The sequence below is a fragment of the Hemitrygon akajei genome, chromosome 21 (genome assembly GCF_048418815.1).
Source record: "Hemitrygon akajei chromosome 21, sHemAka1.3, whole genome shotgun sequence".
Lineage (NCBI taxonomy): Eukaryota > Metazoa > Chordata > Chondrichthyes > Myliobatiformes > Dasyatidae > Hemitrygon > Hemitrygon akajei.
This window is the reverse complement of record NC_133144.1, coordinates 44,367,789-44,389,482: the sequence shown is the minus strand read 5'-3', so window position 1 is coordinate 44,389,482 and position 21,694 is coordinate 44,367,789. Positions and strand designations below refer to the sequence as shown.

At 37.5% G+C, this 21,694-nt stretch overlaps 1 protein-coding gene across 4 annotated transcripts in view; it reads left to right on the top strand.

The window, feature by feature from the left end:
* Positions 1–21,694, top strand: part of ccser2a (coiled-coil serine-rich protein 2a) — a 636,731-nt gene that overhangs the window by 253,839 nt on the left and 361,198 nt on the right. For all 4 annotated transcript variants that reach the window (XM_073025313.1, XM_073025314.1, XM_073025316.1 and 1 more), the window contains one exon: positions 479–602. In XM_073025313.1, the coding sequence (XP_072881414.1) occupies positions 479–602 (124 nt within the window). The remainder of the gene's footprint in view (positions 1–478; positions 603–21,694) is intronic.

Sequence of the window (21,694 nt, the reverse complement as noted above, 5' to 3'; positions counted from 1 at the left end):
TTAAATTTTTTTAACCTAGAAAGCAGAATTCACTGTATTAAATTGTGCATTTATTTTTATATTTTAGAGAGTTCCTTTCCATTATAGCTCATGCAAACTCATTGAACTTTAAACTATTAATTCAGCTATAGTAGATGAAGTTTCAGATTCATCATGCATCTTGCTGGCTTACTCAGTTCCGATGCTACAGTCTTGCTAAGCTTGTGAGTACTATAAAGTCAAGCATTATCTGAAGGTGATTAGTTACATTTAACCTAGTAGTAATTATGTGTATCTCTTCATGTTGCCCTTTCAAGTATCAGACCATATGCACCGAGTCCAACCTATAATAAAATATTACTATCACAGCAATGTTTCTTCAAATGTGCATAATACCACATTTACTCTCCATTTATGAATTACAGTGTAATTGCTGATGCACAGCTGATATTGTAATATTGTAAATGTTATTTCTTATGCTTTTTAATAATCTTTCCAGAACCATGTGAAAGTATGGCTCACTTAGAGAGGTCAGAGAGAGGAAATAGGAACCAAGGATTCTGGCGGAAGAGATATCCACGCTGGAGAGGACAGGATCACCAGGGGAACAGTGAATTACAAAGGTATGTTTTTATGATTTTGGTAAAAAAAATATTTGAAAGACCAAAAGTCTGATATCCTTCTAAAGAATTTTTCTCTTCAGTTCTATTTGTCTCAGTTTTAGCTGAAGCAAAGAGTTGTCATACGAAAGAATATCATCGGAGATGAAAATTACTCTATGCACTTACTTTATTTTCTTGCGTTTCTTTGAGATGGCATTTACGGATTTCTGAATCCAAGTTTGACATATTTGTTGTATCATCAGAAGTAAAGATGAATAAAATACAGGCAATATGTTATCAGACTTAGTAAATTCAGATATCTTACCTGTTCTTGCTTTTAAAGGTTGGGGTTGAGTTTATTGTATGAAGTTAAGAGAATCAATGTCATCATATTCTCAATGATAGGAAATGTGTTTTAAAATAATTCAGTAAATACAAAGAAGTCCTAAACTTGGCATGGTAAATAAATGCTTCCAGAGATTGAAGACAATATTGGAAATTTATGTATTTGGAACAATGACAGTGGAATATTGTCAACAGCACTTTCTGTATACTGGTATATTTATTGTTTTTCACCATTTTTCTGAATCATAGGTGGAGGGAGTGTAAAAATGAACAAGAAACTCAATTGTCTTTTGACTGTTTTTCTCTAATGTGTTCTGACATCCAAACAACAACTCTCAATAATATGAGATGTTGGTAGCTGATGTCATACTTTTACCGAGTCATTTCAGCTTTTCAGCCCACAATGTCTGTGCCTTCCTTGAGGCTATGCTAACTAGTCCCATCTACGTACATCTGTTTGAATCCCTCTATTCCCTGCCTGTTTCTGTATCTGTCTAAATACCTCCTAAAAGTGTTGTCATCTCTGTTTCTTTCATGCCCTGGCAGTGCCTACCAGTTACCAGACCCTCTCTGTGCTTTAAAAAAAATTGTTGCCTTGTTAATCTCATTTAAACTCTCACCTCTAGTACGTGACATTTCCACCCTGGGAAAATGACTCTGACCGTGTAGTCTATCTATGCCTCTCATAATTGTATATACTTCTATCAGGTTGTCTCTCAGCCTTTGATACTCCAGAGAGAAAAGTGAAGTTTTTCAAACCTCTCATAGCATCTGAATCCAAGGAATATTCTGGTGAACTTTTACTACACCCTATTCAAAACCTTCACAATTTTCTTGTAGTATAGTCAGCAGAATTATACACAGTGCTCAAAATCTAGCCTAACTAAAGCTTTATGCAACTATAACATGATTTCTTGATTTTTATACTCAATGTTCCAGCTGATGAAGGTGAGGTATGTGTATAATATTACCAGGATTGGAATCTTTGTTTCAAGAATTTATCTAAATTTTGTTTTGTTTCTAATGACTCAGTCATCCTTCCATAGTAAAGAAATCCTTCTACTAGTTAGTATGAATAGATATGTCAGTTGAAGGCAATAGTACCCAATCTTTTGAATTCATTCATGATTTTAAAGATCCATCAAAGCTTTCAGTTTTCTTTGTACCTGTGGGAATCATTGCACTAATTCAAGAAATAGTTCACGTCCTTTTAACTTGGGCAAAGCTCTTTTCTGTGCCCAGTGATGTGAATTATGCACCCTGGGTGGATGTCCTATCTTGAGAGACTAATATGCAATTATTAGTCAGACCAAATGTGCAGCATTCCAATTTTCTATTTGAAATTTTCTATGATAATGTTCTCTTCAGCAGCCAAACGTTATATTCGGCTAATTGCAGATGGGCAGTAGAAACACTATGCCAGTGAAGTGGCATCCCAAAAAAGGCATGAGAACTGCCGTGCATCATCAATTTCTGTCCTCTCTCTCTCTCCATAGATTTCATTAGTTACACAGATGCCGAATCTTGTAAAACCGCTGTACAATTATACTTTTAAAGATGTTGTCCTTGTTCAGTATATTGTCAAACTTGTTAGTAAATCACCCCATTAACTTTTCTAAAACATGTTGCTGTGAACACTCAGGCTTAGATAATATTATGGATAGAAAAACAAAGTTAACATTTCATTTGAACTGGGAGGGTATAAATCAGGTTATTATCAAGTTGCTGGAAGGATGAGGTAGGATTGACATTCTTGATAGGCTGAATATAGAATAGACATTTTATAGTTTTTGCTAATATGCTAGTTCAACGATGTTGAAAGAAATTCACTTTGAGATTTTCACTATTAGCTATTTTAATGCTTTATTTCATTTCTTCTTGAAATTGCATTGTCTTGTTAAAGACTGGAGCTACAGTTCTTGGAGAGAACAATCTTGGGAGAAAACAGTGCATAGGCTTCATAGACTGAATAGCCCATTTCTGCATCTAATGATTCTTTAAATTGGTAAAAGCTTCTTTCTCAGAATTAACTGCTCAAAACAGAAAACAACACATAGCACTTAAACTAGCAAACTACTTAGAGGAACTCAGCGAGTCAGCAGAGGAATAGTCAGTATTTCAGATCAAGACCCAGCATCAGAATCTTTTATACTTACTTTATGTGCTCATCTTATTGGAAAGCTTGATCTTGGATTTCAGTTGTTTCATGCACCAAGTGACGCAGTAACAAAACGTTTAAAAAAGCTGTAAGTTCATTTACTCTTCTGCAAGAAAACTGAACCAATAAGCATTCTTATTCATGAAGGTTTTCTCTTGCAGCTTAATTGGAAATCTTAACATTTGCATACATTATCTTCTAGTATTCTAATTTGGCACAACACCAAAACCTAATAGCTCTAATTACGATATAGATGTGTGTAAATAAGAAATGTGAAATATAAATATGAAAAGTAATCTCAGGGTTATGTATATTTACATATATGTACTTTGATAATAAATTTACTTTAAACTTTGATATACAATATTTTGTATAAAGATCGGCACAATTTAAATCTGGGTACTTCAATATAGACTGTAGAAAAATAACATCCTATTGTTACTTCTGAAAAATTTACTTTTATTTAATTAAGCACTTTGGATGTTGTAGATGAAATGTAAGGTTTTTGTAGATTGTGTCCAAGAATCCTTCCACCATATGGTTTAGAATGAAAGTTCTAACACTGATGCCACAGAGCTCCAAGAAAGTCTGTTTATTTTCTGGCTCAGCATTAGCATTGCTATAAGAGATCAACTTATATAAAAGATTCTGCCTAATGTACATTTGTGACATACCAATATAATTTTTTTCTCGATATCTGGTAATTTTCTTGAAGTTAAAGAGAACAGATGTTTTAATGTGAGTTCTCCCTGGAGCCTGAAGTATATAGAAAAATTGCTGGTAGTAAGTTTTACACCTCATTACTTATCTGTGTGTTCTATAAGAAACATTTGAGCAGCAAGTAACTATACACTATGAAAATCCGTGACAATTTCAAACACCTCTATTAAATCTTCCTTTAACATTCTGTTCTCTAGGTTGAACAACCCAAGCTTCTTTTAATTCTTCAAATAAGTAAATTTGATTATGCCTGATATAATTTTAATACATTTTATCTGCTCCTTCTCCATCCATGCTGAAATGTGATGCCCAAAATTGGATATGGTGCTCCTGACATGCACTTCAAGGTTTTAGATTTGCTGTCTATAATATAGTCTGTGTTTGCTCAGTTAGTTCATGATTTGCTAAATCATGTAAGATGGCTCATTTATTTCATACAGATTGTTGGATTAATATGTACAGTTTTTCAATTTGGAAAGGTAGTATCACAAATGAACTGAAATCTCAACATGTCCATGTTCTAATGATCTGTACTAGTTGTTATTTCATGAACTAAATAACGGCATATCAGTGCACTAAGCTTGTCAATATATTTATGTGCTGATGCTTTGTAAATTAATGCATTTTGAAGTGCAGTGGATTCAGTTGGGATGCATCAGAACATGTACTTTTGGCTGAATTAAGTGGCTGCCCCAATTATCCGAAGTTTCATGGAAATAGCTATAAAGGTATACAAAAAACAACCTACTATTTACCTGAGTAACAAATTTTGTATTTAAATAAAATACAGAACAAATTATAACACTACCAATATTACTACAGTAGTATAGAACTCTGTATTAGCTTGTAATGGTTACTGACAGAGAAATCCATCAAGTGTATGCTGGGTGTCCTTTTCATTGATAGTAAATGAACAAAATCAGTGCAGACGTTTAGTACAGATAATGGACTGCCTTCATTGCCTTCATGTATGAAGTAAAATCTTAACTTTCTTGGCATCCTGTGCAGTCATTAGCTCACGTTCATTTGTATCATCCTCATTACTTGTCTTCTTATTCCCTACCTTGGTGTTTTGATACAGTATTTTCAATGATTGTAGCCTCCCAAATCTTCATTTTCATTGTAGCATTCAAGGTAATGGTCAATACCTTCAAACTCGGTGTAGTTCCTAACTTGTTGAGGTAGTGAAATTGTTTCATTTTCACTCCTGGCCATTTTCAACATCTCCAAGCTGAATGCTTGAAATCACAGTGAGAAAAACAGTTCTGAATTATCTTGTTGCTTCTTTCTCACCAACTACCACTGACAAACTGTACTGCCTGTAAAAAGATTAACCCTTGCACTCACTTCCTTAGCTGTTAAAGATGTCAGTAGATTTTCTCCAGTTGCTTCAATAATGTACTTTTCCACAGCACAAAGTCTTTAATTTAAAAAAAATTCCCATATCTTTTGGCTGCATCAAGGATTTTGTATATTGGCAAGCAGAAATTCAATCTGGATGTTCCTTAAAAATGTTATATTTAGGATGTGTTGCACAATTGTCAACAAGCAGACAAATTTTGCTTGTTTTCCACTGCAGGTCCATACTCATCAGCCATTCCTTTAAAATGTTAGGAATCATCCACGCATTCTTATTAGCATAATACTCAATTGGTAAACTATCTATTCTTAACTCCTTAAAGCATCGAGGTTTAATGCTTTTCCCAATGAGCAACAATTTCTGTTTATCAATTCCTGACTTAATTGTATAACACAACACATTTATGTAATCCATTGCTTTCTTTGAACCTGATAGTTTGCATGTTGGTAGGAAAGGCAACCTTACAGTGTGGTGTGATTTTTTTTTTCAAAAAAAGGTTTGTTTTATCAGCATTGTAAATATCAACTGCACAAAATTTTTGATGCAAGTTGGGTAGTTTTGTAGATTTCCATACTTCTGCACATGTAGCATCAGCACTACCTTTCTCACCATGTGCTTTCTTGAATTTAATGTGGTGCCTACATTTCCATCGAGACAACCAACCATCTGATGCTTTAAAATTTTAGTGACCCAGCTTCTTATCTCACTCCCCTGACTTGTTCTTTAATATTGGTCCACTAGCATGCACACCAATGAAAAACATTGATTGAGAGGTCTCTTCAGCATCTGGATCCTTGCCTTCTCTATTATATTTTTGTGATGTTTCCTGTTGTCCCTCGCGTAATGCCCATTCTTCTCACAGTTGACCTTGCTAATGTATCAAGCGTGCAATCGTAGATTTTGGCTCTCCAATTATCTCTGCCAGCTGACAATAAGTGGTGTTAGCCGTTGGGTTTTTAATTTGGCAAGTAGGGTAATTTTTTCAGCTCTTGTCAAATCTTTTCGTGCCATCTTGGCAAAGGTCTCAAATATTTTTTAAAAGCCGGATGAAAAAAATGATCAAAAATCACTGTTTTTTGAATCGCCAGCCCAAGTGGATAACATAACACAAGTACATGCAACTGACTTAACTGTTCACTCTAAGCACAGTGCAGTATCTAATGGCCACACAGGTGCACAGGACTGTCTCCTGCCCCAATTAAGTGGCAGAGTCCTGTTATGAAGGATGAACAACTCTGATGGGCAGAAGGGTACAGAGTTGCCCATATTCTCCCCCCCCCCCCCCCCGGAGAATCACAAACTGTTACTGTTACCACGCTGCTAATGAGAGAGAAAGAGAGACAAAGGGAAAACATACTGGGACTGGAACATCTGCTTCAGATAAGGGAGAGATAACACCGGGGGAGAGAGACTTGTTGACCCACCATATTATGACTCCTGAAAGACTTATGGCTCCGGAGAGGGCTGTTTACTTGGTACCGTTCTGTTCATTAAAATTCCTCAGTGGACAGCTGGAGTGAGCTGGTTTGATGGACTAAGCCATTCAAAACTGATTGACACCTGAGACCCCGTGAGTGGGGATAAAAGTGAGGTCTGGGGAGACACCCTTCAGACACACCAGGAGGCACACTAGTGAGCACTGCTTGAGTGTTGGAACCCACGAGAAGGTGTGGGACATCAGAGACCGAACAAAGGATCGGTCAGTTTAAGTCACAGTGTTATAGCAGGGCCGGTGGGGGCTTGTGTGTGTGTCCACCCTTGCCTGAGTGACGAGTCCACCACAGAAGAACGGTCTAGCTGAAGGATAGAGGGGTCATACCTGAATGGCCACAACAACACATCGACGGATCAAGAACGTAAAGGAAGGTTTGCCTGTCTGTAGCCGTTACTGCTTGCTCGCTCTCTCTTTCACTCTCCAACAATTACAATACAACGACCAACAACTAACTCAGCACGTACGAACTGAACTGAACTTTATATTCACATATGACAATTCATTATCCCCTAGACATCGATAGAGCTTGTTTATTATTGATTATTATTATACCTACACTTTTAGGTTTAGTATTGCTAACGCGTATTATCTATATATTTGCATTGTTGATATTGATTTGTATATTTTACTAATAAACACTGTTTGAAAATAGTACCACCAGACTCCAACGGATACTTCCTTCTCTGCTGGTTAGACACCCAGTTACGGGGTACGTAACAGTCCCAAATAAATGAAGGGAGTCCCAGCTATTTTCTTGATATGCTTTCATTCTTTAAGAGTTGCCTTAAATAAGCGGCTGCCCTGATTAACCAGAATTCACTGTATTAGCTTATGGTGCTCTTTGTTTTGTTTGTTTTTTTGTGGTACTAAAAGTGATTGCTTGCTGCTTGGTTGTAACACTAAGGGTAGGATCCCTGGCTTTGAAAATGTAGTTTGGTTGCATTGATTATAAAGTTTTTAGCTCATTGTAAACTACAAATTATCACTTTATTTCTTATGAGTCACAAGGTGCGTGGCCAAGTGATTAAGGCTTTGGGCTGGCGATCTGAAGGTCGTTAGTTCGAGCCTCAGCCGAGGCAACATGTGTATCCTTGAGCAAGGCACTTAACCACACACTGCTCCTGCACGTTTATAGCCCAGTGGAGGTGGTTGGTGCAGAATGGACAAGACAAGAATAATTGCAAGGATGTATACCTTGTATATCTGCCACTGCCTGAGCAAATGTGCTGAAATATTTGAGGCCTAGTACCAAGAGCAACATCTATACAAATAAAAATCTTAATTACAAATTTTGACAAAGTATTGTTGTTAGTTTATCTTGTTGTACCACATAGTGGGGGCTCTGAGTAGGTTCTCAAGTCATGGTCAGTGATAGTGCAGGGCAGCAATGCATGTAATTAACCCATCTCTCTTCAATATTCCATAGGGAGGAGGTGAAAAGACCAGTTCTTTACTTTTGTTCTTTCAAGCATGAGTGAAGAGAATTTCTTTTATAGTTTTGTCTTTATTTTTAAGAACCTGTTTCTTTTCCTTTAGATCTACAAGATACATCAAAGTGTGTGTCCGAATATGTAAAAGCCACACAGAAAAATGAAAGCGTGGTAGCAAATTATAATTTAATTATGTAGTTGATCCTAATAGACTATGAATCTGGCTTATAATTGAGCTTCTAAACATTTAAACTCTGAGCTTTACATGTAGTTTTAAAACCACAGAATGGACTCATTTACTATAAAGAGCAACATGCACAAAATACTGGAGGAACTTAATAGTTCAGGCAGCATCTGTGAAAAAGAATAAGCAATCAACATATTGGGCTTCATCATCAGACTCAACATTTTGTTTGTGTTGCTCTTGATTTCCAGCATCTGTAGAGTCTTTTGTATTCATCATTTAATATAAAATGCTTTACGTGTCATACAGATCATTGATCAAAAACAGTATTTCATGAACACTTGTCTGCAGTGGCCTTTTACAAAAACACATTTATGCCTTGCAATATTATTTAATGTTGCTGGATTTTACGTTGGAGTTGATGATGACTAATTTCTCTAGATCCAAGTGATCTAAGTTGGTTGAGGTATTAATGTTTTTTAAATAAGCCTAAATAATGCGTTTGTACATTCTTGACATTCTTTAGCTCAATTTATTGGAAGGCTGTTTTGGTTTTCTTCAAATGGAATAGAAGAAGGTCATTTAGCCCTCTTCTAATTTTTTCTGCCATCCAAAGATATCATGACCAATGGGTCATGGGTCAGTCTTCCCCAAATTCCTTAATATCTGTGGTTAATGAAATACTGTCACCCTCAGGTTTGCAATTAGTTATTGACTTGGCATTGATTGCCATTTGAGAAAGAGCATTCTGTATTTCCACCATTCTGTATTTGTGGAAGTATTTCCTTTGTTCACTGCTCAAAGTCTGTTCATGTACTAAAGCTAGACTTCACAATTTGCAGTAGTAGTTGCCTTGTCAGTGAGAATGATTCAAAATCTCTATTAAGGTGATTTGGAAATTTTTAAAAAATCACCAGACCTTGAAAGGAACATTTGGCAATAGCATGGAAATGTGATTTTGGACAAGACCAGGACTGTGACCAACATTAAATTTAAAGGTCATATTTCTATATCAATGCAACAGCAATTTAATAGAAACCTCATATATGACTCTTATATTCTAACTGTAGAGTTTTTAAAGTGTTCTTTATTATTGATTGACATATTGTGCATTAGATGCAAGAACTATGTCCAGTTTTTGGGTACTACATGCATTCGGCAGTCAGCCCTCCTTATCCGTGGGTTCCTCATGCACAGATTCAACCAACCACAGATTGGGAAAACCCGGAAGTTCTCTATCCAGCACTCGCTGTCTGAGCATGTACAGACATTTTTTCTTGTCATTATTCACTAAGCAATACAGTATAACAACTATTTACATAGCATTTATATTGTATTAGATACTATAAGTAATCTAGAGATGATTTAAAATACAGGCAGTCTTTAAGTCGGATTTGTATGTAAGTCAGAAAAGGTACATCTGGTACATATTATTTAGCGTCAGTTAGTCAAATTATCTTAGTATATAGTATATATTTAACCTTTCTATGCATATAAACACTTAAGAAGCTTATGTATTTCAATAATCAAACCACTGCATTGCTTAGTAATAATTATAGCTTTCATCAAGGCAGGGCCTTTCACATGCTCCATTATTCTCACTTTATCCTTTAAAATTGTTCCGATCATTGACCGACTATAGCCTAACGCTTTTCCAATGACTGATGGCGTTTTACCTCTTTCCGATCACTTTATTATTTCCACTGTAGCGATGTACTACATACAGAGCTGGAGACAATGACACACAGTCGGTAAGTCGTTTCGAGACTAGTTTATTCAACCATCGCGGCGCTGGCATTTAATCCCTAGCGCCCGCCCTCTCCAGGCGGAAATGACGTCTGAGGTGCATTACCAAAGTCTCTCCCCACGCGCTGGCTATTTGTGAGCCGGTTCACCTGCGCAGATAGTGGGTCGCCACACCACTTTATTTTCAATCGTGATCGTTTTCCATCAACAGAACAGAAACACTGCGGATTCAGCAGCAGCTGCGGCGGTGGGTCCGGAGCTCCCTCGGATCCTAAAGTCCACCAGTACTGAGATTAAATAAGTGACTTGAGCATCCATGCTTTTTGGTATCCGCAGAGAGTCCCAGAACCAATCCCCCGTGGATAAGGAGGGCCAACTGTATTAGTGACTTGGAAAGAAGCAGCTGAATTTGTTTAAAAAAAAGTCCATACTTATTTTCAAAATCCACTCAGATCATGCTTCTTCCTATTTTTCTTATCTCTCTAATCTAAATCTCTGAAATTACCGTGCTACTGTATTTTTAATCAGAATTAGGTTTATTATCACTGACACGTGATGTGAAATTTGTTAACTTGGCAGCAGCAGTTCAATGCAATACATAATCTAGCAGAGAGAGAAAAAAACAATAATATATAAAATAAAACATAAATAAACAAGAAAATCAATTAAGTATATTGAATAGATTTAAAAGAATGTGCAAAAACAGAAATACTGTATATTAAAATAAGTGAGGTAGTGTCCAAAGCTTCAATGTCCATTTAGGAATCGGTTGGCAGAGGGGAAGAAGCTGTTCCTGAATCGCTGAGTGTGTGGCTTCAGGCATCTGTATTTCCTTCCTGATGGTAACAGTGAGAAAAGGGCATGCCCTGGGTGCTGGATGTCCTTAATAATGGACACCGCTCCCTGAAGATGTCCTGGGTACTTTGTAGGCTAGTGCCCAAGATGGAGCTGACTAGATTTACAACCTTCTGCAGCTTCTTTCAGTCCTGTGCAGAAGCCTCTCCATACCAGACAGTGATGCACCTTGTCAGAATGCTCTTCATGGTACAACTATAGAGGTTTTTGAGTCTTCTAAGCATCTCCATTTTAATAGTCACTTTTGGCAACCATGCCTTTAGTCACTAAGGTCCTTCTTTCTTTGTTAAAATAGATCACTTTATTAAAGGTGTAAATTGAATACAAGTTCTTTGCATAGTATATAGATGGGTGTCTGTTCCCAATGTTATGTATACTTGTTAATGAGAACTGATTCCGTGTTGTGCAAACATCTCTGAAAGTGTAATCGGAACAGCATAATGCAGGTTGAAGCATGATTTAAATTTGTTACTTTACAAGTTTCCATCAGAAAACTTAGTAGCAAGAATATGATGAAGTCTGTTGACTTGGCAGTGCTCTCCTGATGGGTAGATAAGCATAAAATTTAACATCATAAGAACAGGAAAATCAACCACTCATGGTTCTGCTGAACTTTTTTTCCCTCACTGATCACAGGGAAATTTTTTGCCTTGCTACTCAGGTCATTTTGAATTACCTTGGCTAAAAATCAACAAAATCATCAGTGATTGATTTACCTATAGCTCTGCTGTACAGATGTATGGTTCAGTGCCAGCCCGAGAAGTCCTGCTGTTCAGTCATATTCTGTCTGGAATCAGTCATTCTCAGTTTGAGTGGCAGTGGATGCAGCTCATTTATTAGTTATTTGCTTCCAAAGCCTCAAATGTAGGGTAGGAAGTATAACAGTTGTTAGTGTTGTTGGTGATTGCTACCACATATGAGGTATTTTTTTTTGTTTTAAACTTTTTTTTATTGTGTTTTCAAATAATTACAGAATAAAAGTGTGTGAAAAAGAAAATATGTGTTACCCATCCCCCCTCCCCTTAACCCCTCCCTCCTAACATCCCTATTGAAAAAAAGAAGAAAGAAAGAAAGAAAGAAAGAAAGAAGAAAAAAAGAAATGCCTGGATATTGGAAGATCCCCACATGCTCCATGGAGTTCGTAATAACTTTAGTATATATATTTCTTTCTTTCCCCAAGTAACCAATTATTTCATCTTCGGAGCACCTATATATTTAATCCTATCTTTTGTAAATAAGGGTGCCAAATTTTCAAAAATGTTTCATATTTATCTCTTAAATTATGAGGTATTTGATGAAAACATGTTAAGAATAGACTGTTGTATTCCGTGATAGTGTAACAATAAAACTTTATGAAAATGGAGATTGCTAGCTGCAACTGACTGGTGAATTAGCTTTTGTAGAGAGAAAAACAGCTGATATTTCAGAAGAATAATTTTTTCAGAAATTGTGCAGAAATGGGCAAGTGATGTTGAGTCAAGGAAAAATTAGTGATTCAGTGGGAGCAAGCCAGGCTGAAGAACACAGGTGGATGTAGCTGGTCAGAAGGTGCTAAATGTTTGTTAATCACAGGTGAACCTTTGTAATTAGGAGGAGATGAATAAAAAAACATGGTGTTCATCAGAATCAGGTTTATTACCACTGACTTAAGTTGTGAAATTTGTTGTTTTTGGGCAACAGTACAGTGCAAGACATAAAATTACTACAAGTTGCAGCAAAATTTAAAAAAGATAGTTGCAAAGAAGAATGGTGAAGTAGTACGTATTCATGTATCATTCAGAAATTTTATAGCAGAGGGAACGAAGCTGTTCCTTAAACACTAGGTGTGGGTTTTCTACCTATTCTACAAACTTTCAGTTTGACTAAGTGTTCCTGTTCCGATCTTTTCTCTATATCACAACCCACTTATCAATCACTTTTGTCTTCACTGATGCATATTACTTTCAGTTTCCTCTAATTTAAAATTGTTGTCCTTATATTTAATATGATTATTGATTGACCTCTGAGGAGCCTCTTACTGAAAATATGAAATCCTCTCATTCCAGAAAATCTGGATGCTTGTTGAATCTCCTTCCACAGATTGTCATGCTTTCAAAGATTCAGTCGGTAGCTTCCTGCTAAACATCCTGCTTTCTTTTAGTAGTGCTTCAATGTTGCTTATGGTCAGACCTCCTAATAGGTCCCCCTTTTTCCTGTTATCCATTATTAGTAATTATGCCTCTGGGAAGTGCTTAGAAGTTTTTTTCCACCATGGCGGTTGTATATAAATGCAACCTATTTTGCTGCTCTTGTGAATCTGACATTGAAAGTCCAAATAATGTATTCTGTGGTATCTATTTGGATGCGGAATTTGTTGTATTTTGTTCTACAGATTGATAGATAAGTACTTCCAAAATAAGATAATATTTCCATGCAAATTCCAATGTGTTTCCCCAAAATAAATGAAATATCTAGAAAAAGGAACATTGGAATTTGGCAGCTTTCGCAGTCTTGGTGTTTTTTGAAGTGTATTGTAAGCCATTGAATTAAGGTGTTATAATGTTTTAAAAAAACAATTATTTAAGCACTGCATGGTATCATAAGCAATGACTTTGATACTGTTTTAAGGTATTGGGTAATATTGAATAGAACTTGCTTTGAATTGGTATTGTCTTTCCATTTCTCTCTTTAGTTTAGACTTTGAGGTGCTGATATATCGGCAAATGAGAAAATCTGTAGATGTTGGAAATCCAAAGCAATACACCAAAGTGCTGAGAGGGAAGGGGGAAGATGGCTGAATAAAAAGGTGGGGGGGGGGAGGAGAAAGAGGCTAGCTGGAAGGTGATAGGTGAAGCTAGGTGGGTTGGAAAGGTCAAAGGCTCATAATAGGAGAGTAGACTGTACAATAGGAGAAAATGAAGGAGGAGGGGCCCAGGGGTAAGTAATAGGTGAGAAGAAGTGGAAGATCAGAGTGGGGAATAGATGCTGCCTGACCTGCTGAGTTCCTCCTGCATTTTGTATGTGTTGATACGTTGGAACTTGCTGTTTGAAATTTAGTGTTTGAAGTACTGGTTTGCAATAGTTTAAAATGCGTACAACAAGTTAATGTCAGCTGGTTTAACTTTAGCATGAGATTTTATGTCCTTAGGGAATTCTGCTTTGTTTAGGACAGTTTTGAGTGCCTATAGAAATGGTTAAGTGTGCCAAGTTACTGCAGTGTATTTTATTGTGAGAAGTAGATTACTTAAACCTTTTCTTAAATCAATCAGTTCTCATAGTAAATATTAGGATCTAAGTTCTATTAATGGTGTGTATTATGAGTGTGGCATTAAATATAAATTTAGGATCAATTAATTTATGGATTAGCTGGGAGATTTTTGAGTTTTGGCAATAATTATTTTGAAGCAGTAAATAAATGTGGGTTTACCTGTGGCTGTCAGAATGATGAAACAACCCGTGCTATGTTTAATAAATTAGTTTCCTTCTAATTGGCAGATAAGAACGAGATGAACAGCCAGCTGATCACTTCCAATAGGTAGTATGTACTCATACCTCTTTGACAAACAGCATAGGATGAAGGATAGTACATAGCAAATAACAAAGAAATAGACTTGCCATTTTTTAAATAAAAGCTTACACATTTTGCACTTTTTTGCCTGTTCTCAGTAGAATAGAAAATAATTCACTGTGAAGGTATCACTAAGAACGATTGCCCTAATCTTTTTATATTTTAGGGTAACACCTTGCTTTAGAATTTGTTGATAAAATCTAAAATGTTAGATCCATCATTCATTCTCCTTTTTCTGTGCTTTAATGTCTCTTTTTATTTTTGTTTCTCTTTATATTTAATATGTCTCTTTTTTCTTTCTTTTTTGTATTTCTGCATGCTCCTTCAATGCTCTCCTTGCCTACCTGAACCCTGCTAGTGTGTTTCAGTGAAATTTATAAATGTGCCTGGGATTGAATAAAAACATGGCCAACCACTAAATAGTTGGATGTTTCTGGTTCTTTATAAACTAAGCCACTAGAAATATCCAATTTAGGGAGCAAGTTCTTCATTTGCCATTGCAAATGTATATAAGTTGGGAACTTCGGGCTCTCTTCATATTGCACAGATTTCCTACCAGCACAGAGATTGTAGAAATTCCTGGAAGTTGGATATATCATAACTTTGTAAAAAGGTTCATATGGAGGTGGTTTTTAGCATCTACAAATGTCTTTGAGACTCTACCATACAAGCTATAAAGTTACTACACATCCATATAGGGTGGCACTTGGCAAACAAAGATGAGGAAGTAAAATGCATAGGTAGTTAAAAGAAACAGTTATAATTGAAACCAGGTTTCAAAACCTGGACGAGTTTTATTTTTAAACTTTGATAATATATATTTTTGATTATTAAGGGAAATACATTTAATTTCTAAGTGAATGAGGAGACAGCAAAAGCACAGGAACATTGAACTGAAGGAAAAGATTAGCCATAATCATGATCAGGGGAAGAGAAGTTGTGAATGGTCATTTGACCTTATTTCTTATATTCTTGACAAATATTTTATTTGGAAAGAAACAAAAATGGAAATTATAACAAAAATAATGCTCTATATGTAGCAGATTAACCAACTGCTTTAGTGATTGAGAGCAAGTTGTGAGATTTTGGATGTGTTCTTTTTATAAGCAATTCTGTTTTCATTGTTGGTGTTGATTTTCTGAGAATTTTCCATCCGTCCTGTAGTGTAAATTTCCTGTAGATCCACGGTAAGCGTGAAAACCAATTGCTGTACTATCTATGACGTTATATACTGAAACACAAGTTGCTCAATGGTCTATGAAGTGAATGAGCTTTTATTTTCTAGCCTTTAGTGAGGAGATTGCTTCCTTCCAGAAGATGTTTACCACTAAGCTGTGAGATCCTAAGCACACATTAGGTTTTGGATTTATCTGAAGGGCTAATGTAAGAACATGGTTTAGTTATGTGATTTTTAAAAAAATTGTTGATAAAGAAATTTTGTGAAAGCTGTCTAGGAATTAGAAAACATCACCCTAAGTGTTATATTCATATTTTTTCTCTATTTCACTCTGAGCTTTTTGTTTAATCTCAGCGATCAATTATATATCTTTACAATTTCAAAATACAATCTTTATTGTAATGATACAAATATCTCATAATCTTCTGATTAAATTCTGATAATTTTATTATGTCAATGATAAAATCTATCCGGAATTATTTACTTGGCAAGTTTAAAATATATTAATTTGAAGATGTTTTATCTGCAATTTACTTCCTCTGACTTGCCAAGAAAGATTATTTTAAAAAAGTAGTTTGTATGTCTTCATCACATACTATTTGTACCCTGCTGTTACCCTGGAATTCAGCTGATTATTTTGGATGATTTTTATTGGACTTCACAAGTAGACACAGTATTAATAAATACTGGTGTAAAGCAAATTTGGATAATTATCACCTAATATGGATAAATATCATCTGCAGTTCACGTGGATAAGAATAATATATACAGCAATAAATAAACTCACTAGAACATTTTAGTCAGCAAGTTCAATGTCAGTGGGTCATATATCTACTGTTTTTAAAATGTAATTCAGCAAAATCTAGTTGTCGATTGTTTAGGCAACAGGTTAACAATATTGCATTGATATCAAAATTTAAAAAAAGTGCAATCAGTTCTGATGGAAAAAAGCTTCTATTCTTATCACATTGTAAGAATACTAAAATGGTTCTCTGAGTTTATTCAGTAAATAGTGAAATCAAGTAGACAAGATCTGAGATTTTAGCTCATCAGCTGTGTAAGCTGATTTGATCTTTTGGTAAAACAAGAGCAAAGGAATCAAGGCCTTCAGCTCGATATTCTTTGCCAACCAAGCTGCCTTGCAGAGCTTGTCCCATATACCTCTCTTTGGCCTTTATCTGTCCAAACCTTTCCCAACCATGCTAACTGTCCAAATACCATTAAAATATTGTAATTGTATCTGTCTCCTCCACTTCCACTGGCAGCCCATTTTATACAACCTTTAAATCCTTCCCTTCTCACTTTAAACTCATGCTCTCAAGTTTTGGACTCCCCTATCCTGCTGAAAAAAATATGCAATTTACCCTATTTATGCCCCATCTTAAAAACAGGAAAAAGGTACAAGAATAGGCCATTCAGCCTTTCCAGTCTGCTCCACCATTCATGATGATATTCATGACTGGTCCTCCTATCTCAAAAACAATTTAAGAACTAAGGGAGTTACTTCGGTAGTGTTCAGTCCACAAAGCTCCCTAGTTAATGGAAGTCCTTTGTCTGAGTTTTGTCCTCTATCTAATTGGTGAAGATTTCTGAACGTTGAGTAATATCGTAAAATGATTTAAAAAAAAGAAATTCATTTCAAAAGTTAATTTAAAGAAAATATACCCAGCAGTCAGGTCTGTGGCTCTGTGGCTCAGAAGTGAAGGGAGAAGAGGCAAGCTGTAGTGATAGGGGATTCATTGGTTAAGGGTACAGAAATGAGGTTCTGTGGGCACTACATTTCTGGATGGTATGTTGCCTCCCAGGTGCCTGGATTAAGGACATCTTGGATCAAGTCCATAGCACTCTTAAGTGGGAGAATGAGCAGCCAGAGGTCGCAGTTCATGTCGGTACCAATGGCATGAGTAGGAGAGGTGACAAGGTTCTGCAAAGTGAGTTCAGGGAGTTAGGTGCTAAGTTAAAGGACGGGACCTCTAGGATTGCTACCCATGCCATGTGGTGGTGAGGTCAGAAATAGGAAGATCATATAGTTACGGCTAAAGAGATGGTGCAGGAAGGAACACTTCAGGATTTTTGATCATTGGTCTCACTTCCAGGGAAGTTGGGACCTATACAGAAAGAACGATTTGCACCTTAATGGAAGGGGGCTGATATCCTATTGGAAATGTTTGTTGATGCTGCACAGAGTGGGGTGGGGATGGTATTGAGTTGCAGGGAGATGGGAAATAGAGCGCCAGAACAGATAGTGGAAAAGTCATTGAGAAAGATGTTGTTAAGCCAACATAGAAAGTCAGGAATCAAAAGGCCAAGCATTGTGGGACTAATGTTCTGACCTGCATATATTTCAATGCAAGGAGTATTGTAGGAAAGGCAGATGAGTTTAGGGTATGGATCAGCACGTGGAATTATGATATTATAACCATTATTGAGACTTGGTTGCAGGAGGGGAATGACTGGCAGCTCCTCAATTTTCCAGGGTTTTGCTGTTTTAGGCATGATAGAGCGGGAGGGAATAAAGGGGGAGAGGTGCCATTGTAGTTCTCAGTCAGGACAGACTGGAGAGCTCATCTAGTAAAGCTTTATGGGTAGAACTGAGGATAAAGAAAGGTATGACTACATTAATGGGATTATACTTTGGACTAAGCAACAGTCCGTGAGATTTAGAGGAGCAAATTTGTAGAGGGATCACAAATTGTTGCAAAAGACATAAAGTTGTGATAGGTGACTTTAAATTTCCACATATTGACTGGTGCTCCCATATTGTAAAGGGCTGGATGGGAAAGGATATACTACATAGAACAATGAATCAGTACATAAGGAATGAGACAGCGCAGATGACAGAAGTTTGTGTAGGGGAACACTTTGCATTCAGTGATCATAATGTCATTAGTTTCAAGGTAATTTTGGGAAGGTATAGTGCTGGTCCTCATGTTGGAGTAAGGTCAATTTTGATGGTATCAGAAAGAATTTGGCAAGTGTGGATGGTTAGTTATTTTCTTATAAAGGTGTACTTCGCAAGTGGGACACTTCCAAAATTGAAATTTTGGGAATACTGAGTTTGTATATTCATGTCAGGATAAAAAGCAAGGATAACAGGTATAGGAACCTTGGTTTTTGAGCAATATTGAGGCCCTGGTTAAGAAAAAGGTACGTAACAGGTAGAGGTAGGTAGGAACAAATGAGGAGTATAAGGAATGCAAGAGAACACTTAAGAAGGAAGTCAGTAGGACTAAAAGAAGATATGAAGTTGCTTAGCAGACCAGGTAAAGGAGAATCTTAAGGGCTTCTACAGAGATGTAAAGAGCAAAAGGATAGTAAAGGACAAAATTGGTCCTCTGGAAGATAATGGTAATCTACTCCTTTAGCCAAAAGAGATGGGGGAAATATTTAATGGATTTTTTGCATCTGTATTTACTCAGGAAATGGACACCTAGTCTATAGATGTAAGGCAATGTGGTAGTGAGCTCATGGACCCTGCTACAATATTACAAAGAAGGAGATGTTTGCTGTCCTGAGGCAAACTAGGGTGGATAAATCCCCAGTGAAGGGAAGGTGTTCCCTTGGACTTTGTGGGAGGCTAGTCCAAAAATTGCAGGGGCCCTAGCAGAGATGTTTAAAACATCGTTAGCCATGGGTGATGTGCTAGAGGATTGGAGAGTAGCTAACATTGTTCTGTTGTATAAGAAAGGCTGTAAGAATAAGCCAGGAAATTATAGGTCAGTGAGCCTGACATCAGTAGTAGGTAAGTTATTGGTATTCTAAGGGATCAGATACATAAATATTTGAATAGAGAGGGACCAATTGAGGATAGTTAACATAGCTTAGTGCATGCTAGGTTGTGTCTAACCAATCTTATAGAGTTTTTGGAGAAAGTTACCTGGAAAATTATTGAAGGCAATACAGTGGATGTTGGGCTGTAGCTGGGCCTTTGACAAGGTCCTACATGGGAGGTTGGTCAAGAAAGTTACGTTGCTTGGCATTCTGGATGAGGTAGTAAATTGGATTAGACATCAGCTTTGCAGGAATAGACAGAGATTTGTGGTAGATTATTGCCTCTCTGACTGGAGGCCAGTGACTAGTGGTGTGCCAAGGGCTTGGTGCTGGGTCCATCGTTGTTTGTCATCTACATCAACGATCTGGATGATAATGTGTTAAACTGGATCAACACATTTGTGGATGACACCAAGTTTGGGGGTTTAGTGGACAGTGATGAAGGCTAACAAAGCTTGCAGTGACCTATGGATCAGCAGGAAAAATGGGCTGAAAATTGGCAGATGGAATTTAACGCAGACAAGTGTGAGGTGTTGCACTTTGGGAGGACCAACCAGGGTAAGTCTTGCACAGTGAGTGGTAAGGCACAGAGTGGTGTGATAAAAGAGGGGGATTCAGGATTAGAGATCCATAATTCCTTGAATGTTGTGTCACAGGTAGATAGGGCCATGAAGAAAGCTTTTGGCAGATTGGCCTTCATAAGTCAATGTATTGAGTACTGGAGTTGGGATGTCATGCTGAAATTTTATAGACATTGCTGAGGCCTTATTTGGAGTGTTGTTTGCAGTTTTGGTCACCTACATTCAGGAAAGTTGAGAATAAGATGGAAAGAATGCAGAGAAAATTCACAAGGATATTGCTGGGACTTGAACTGACGTATAGAGAAAGGTTGAATTGATCAATATTTTGTTCCCTGCAACATAAAAGAGTGAGGGACGTTTTGATAAAAGTATACAAAATTGAGGGGTGTAGGTAGGGAAATGTAAACAGGTGTTTTCCCACTGGAATTGGGTGAGACCGCAACTCGAGGTCATGGGTTAGGGATAAAAGGTGAAATGTTTAAGGGGAACATGAGGGGGAGCTTCTTCACTCGAATGGTAAGAATGTGGAATGAGCTGCCAGCGCAAATGGAGGATATGGATTTGATTTCAACTTTTAAGAGAAATTTGGATAGGTACATGGTTCAGAGGGGTATGGAGCTGCAGGTCGATAGGACTAGTCAGATTAATGTTTCAGCATGGACTTGATAGGCCGAAGTCCCTGTTTCTAAGCTGCAGTATTCTATGACTTTAAACTATAAAATAGAAAGCACTCTGAAATACAAACGTTTCTTCAAGTACAGATAATTTAAAGAAGTAATACCTTATTCTTGCAAACACGAGGAAATCTGCAGATGCTGGAAATTCAAACAACACACACAAAATGCTGGTGGAACACAGCAGGCCAGGCAACATCTATAAGGAGAAGCACTGTCGACATTTCGGGCCGAGACCTTCGTCAGGACTAACTGAATGAAAGGAAAGATACTAAGAGATTTGAAAGTAGTGGGGGGAAGGGGAAATGCCAAATGATAGGAGAAGACCGGAGGAGGTGGGATGAAGCTAAGAGCTGGAAAGGTGATTAGCGAAAGTGATACAGAACTGGAGAAGGGAAAGGATCCTGGGACGGGAGGCCTCAGGAGAAAGAAAGGGGGAGCGGGGAGCACCAGAGGGAGATGGGGAACAGGCAGAGTGATGGGCAGAGAGAGAGAAAAAAAACAAACAACTAAATATTGTCAGGGATGGGGTAAGAAGGGGAGGAGGGGCATTAACAGGTTAGAGAAGTCAATGTTCATGCCATTAGGTTGGAGGCTACCCAGCTGGTATATAAGGTGTTGTTCCTCCAACCTGAGTGTGGCTTCATCTTGACGGTAGAGGAGGCCATGGATAGACATATCAGAATGGGAATGGGACGTGGAATTAAAATGTGTGGCCACTGGGAGATCCTGCTTTCTCTGGCGGACCGGGTGTAGGCGTTCAGCGAAACGGTCTCCCAGTCTGCGTCGGGTCTCACCAGTATATAAAAGGCCACACCGGGAGCACCGGACGCAGTATACTACACCAGCCGACTCACAGGTGAAGTGTTGCTTCACCTGGAAGGACTGTCTGGGGCCTTGAATGGTGGTGAGGGAGGAAGTGTAAGGGCAGGTGTAGCACTTGTTCTGCTTACAAGGATAAGTGCCAGGAGGGAGATTGGTGGGAAGGGATGGAGGGGATGAGTGGACAAGGGAGTCGCGTAGAGAGCGATCCCTGCGGAAAGCAGGAAGGGGGGGGGGAGGGAAAGGTG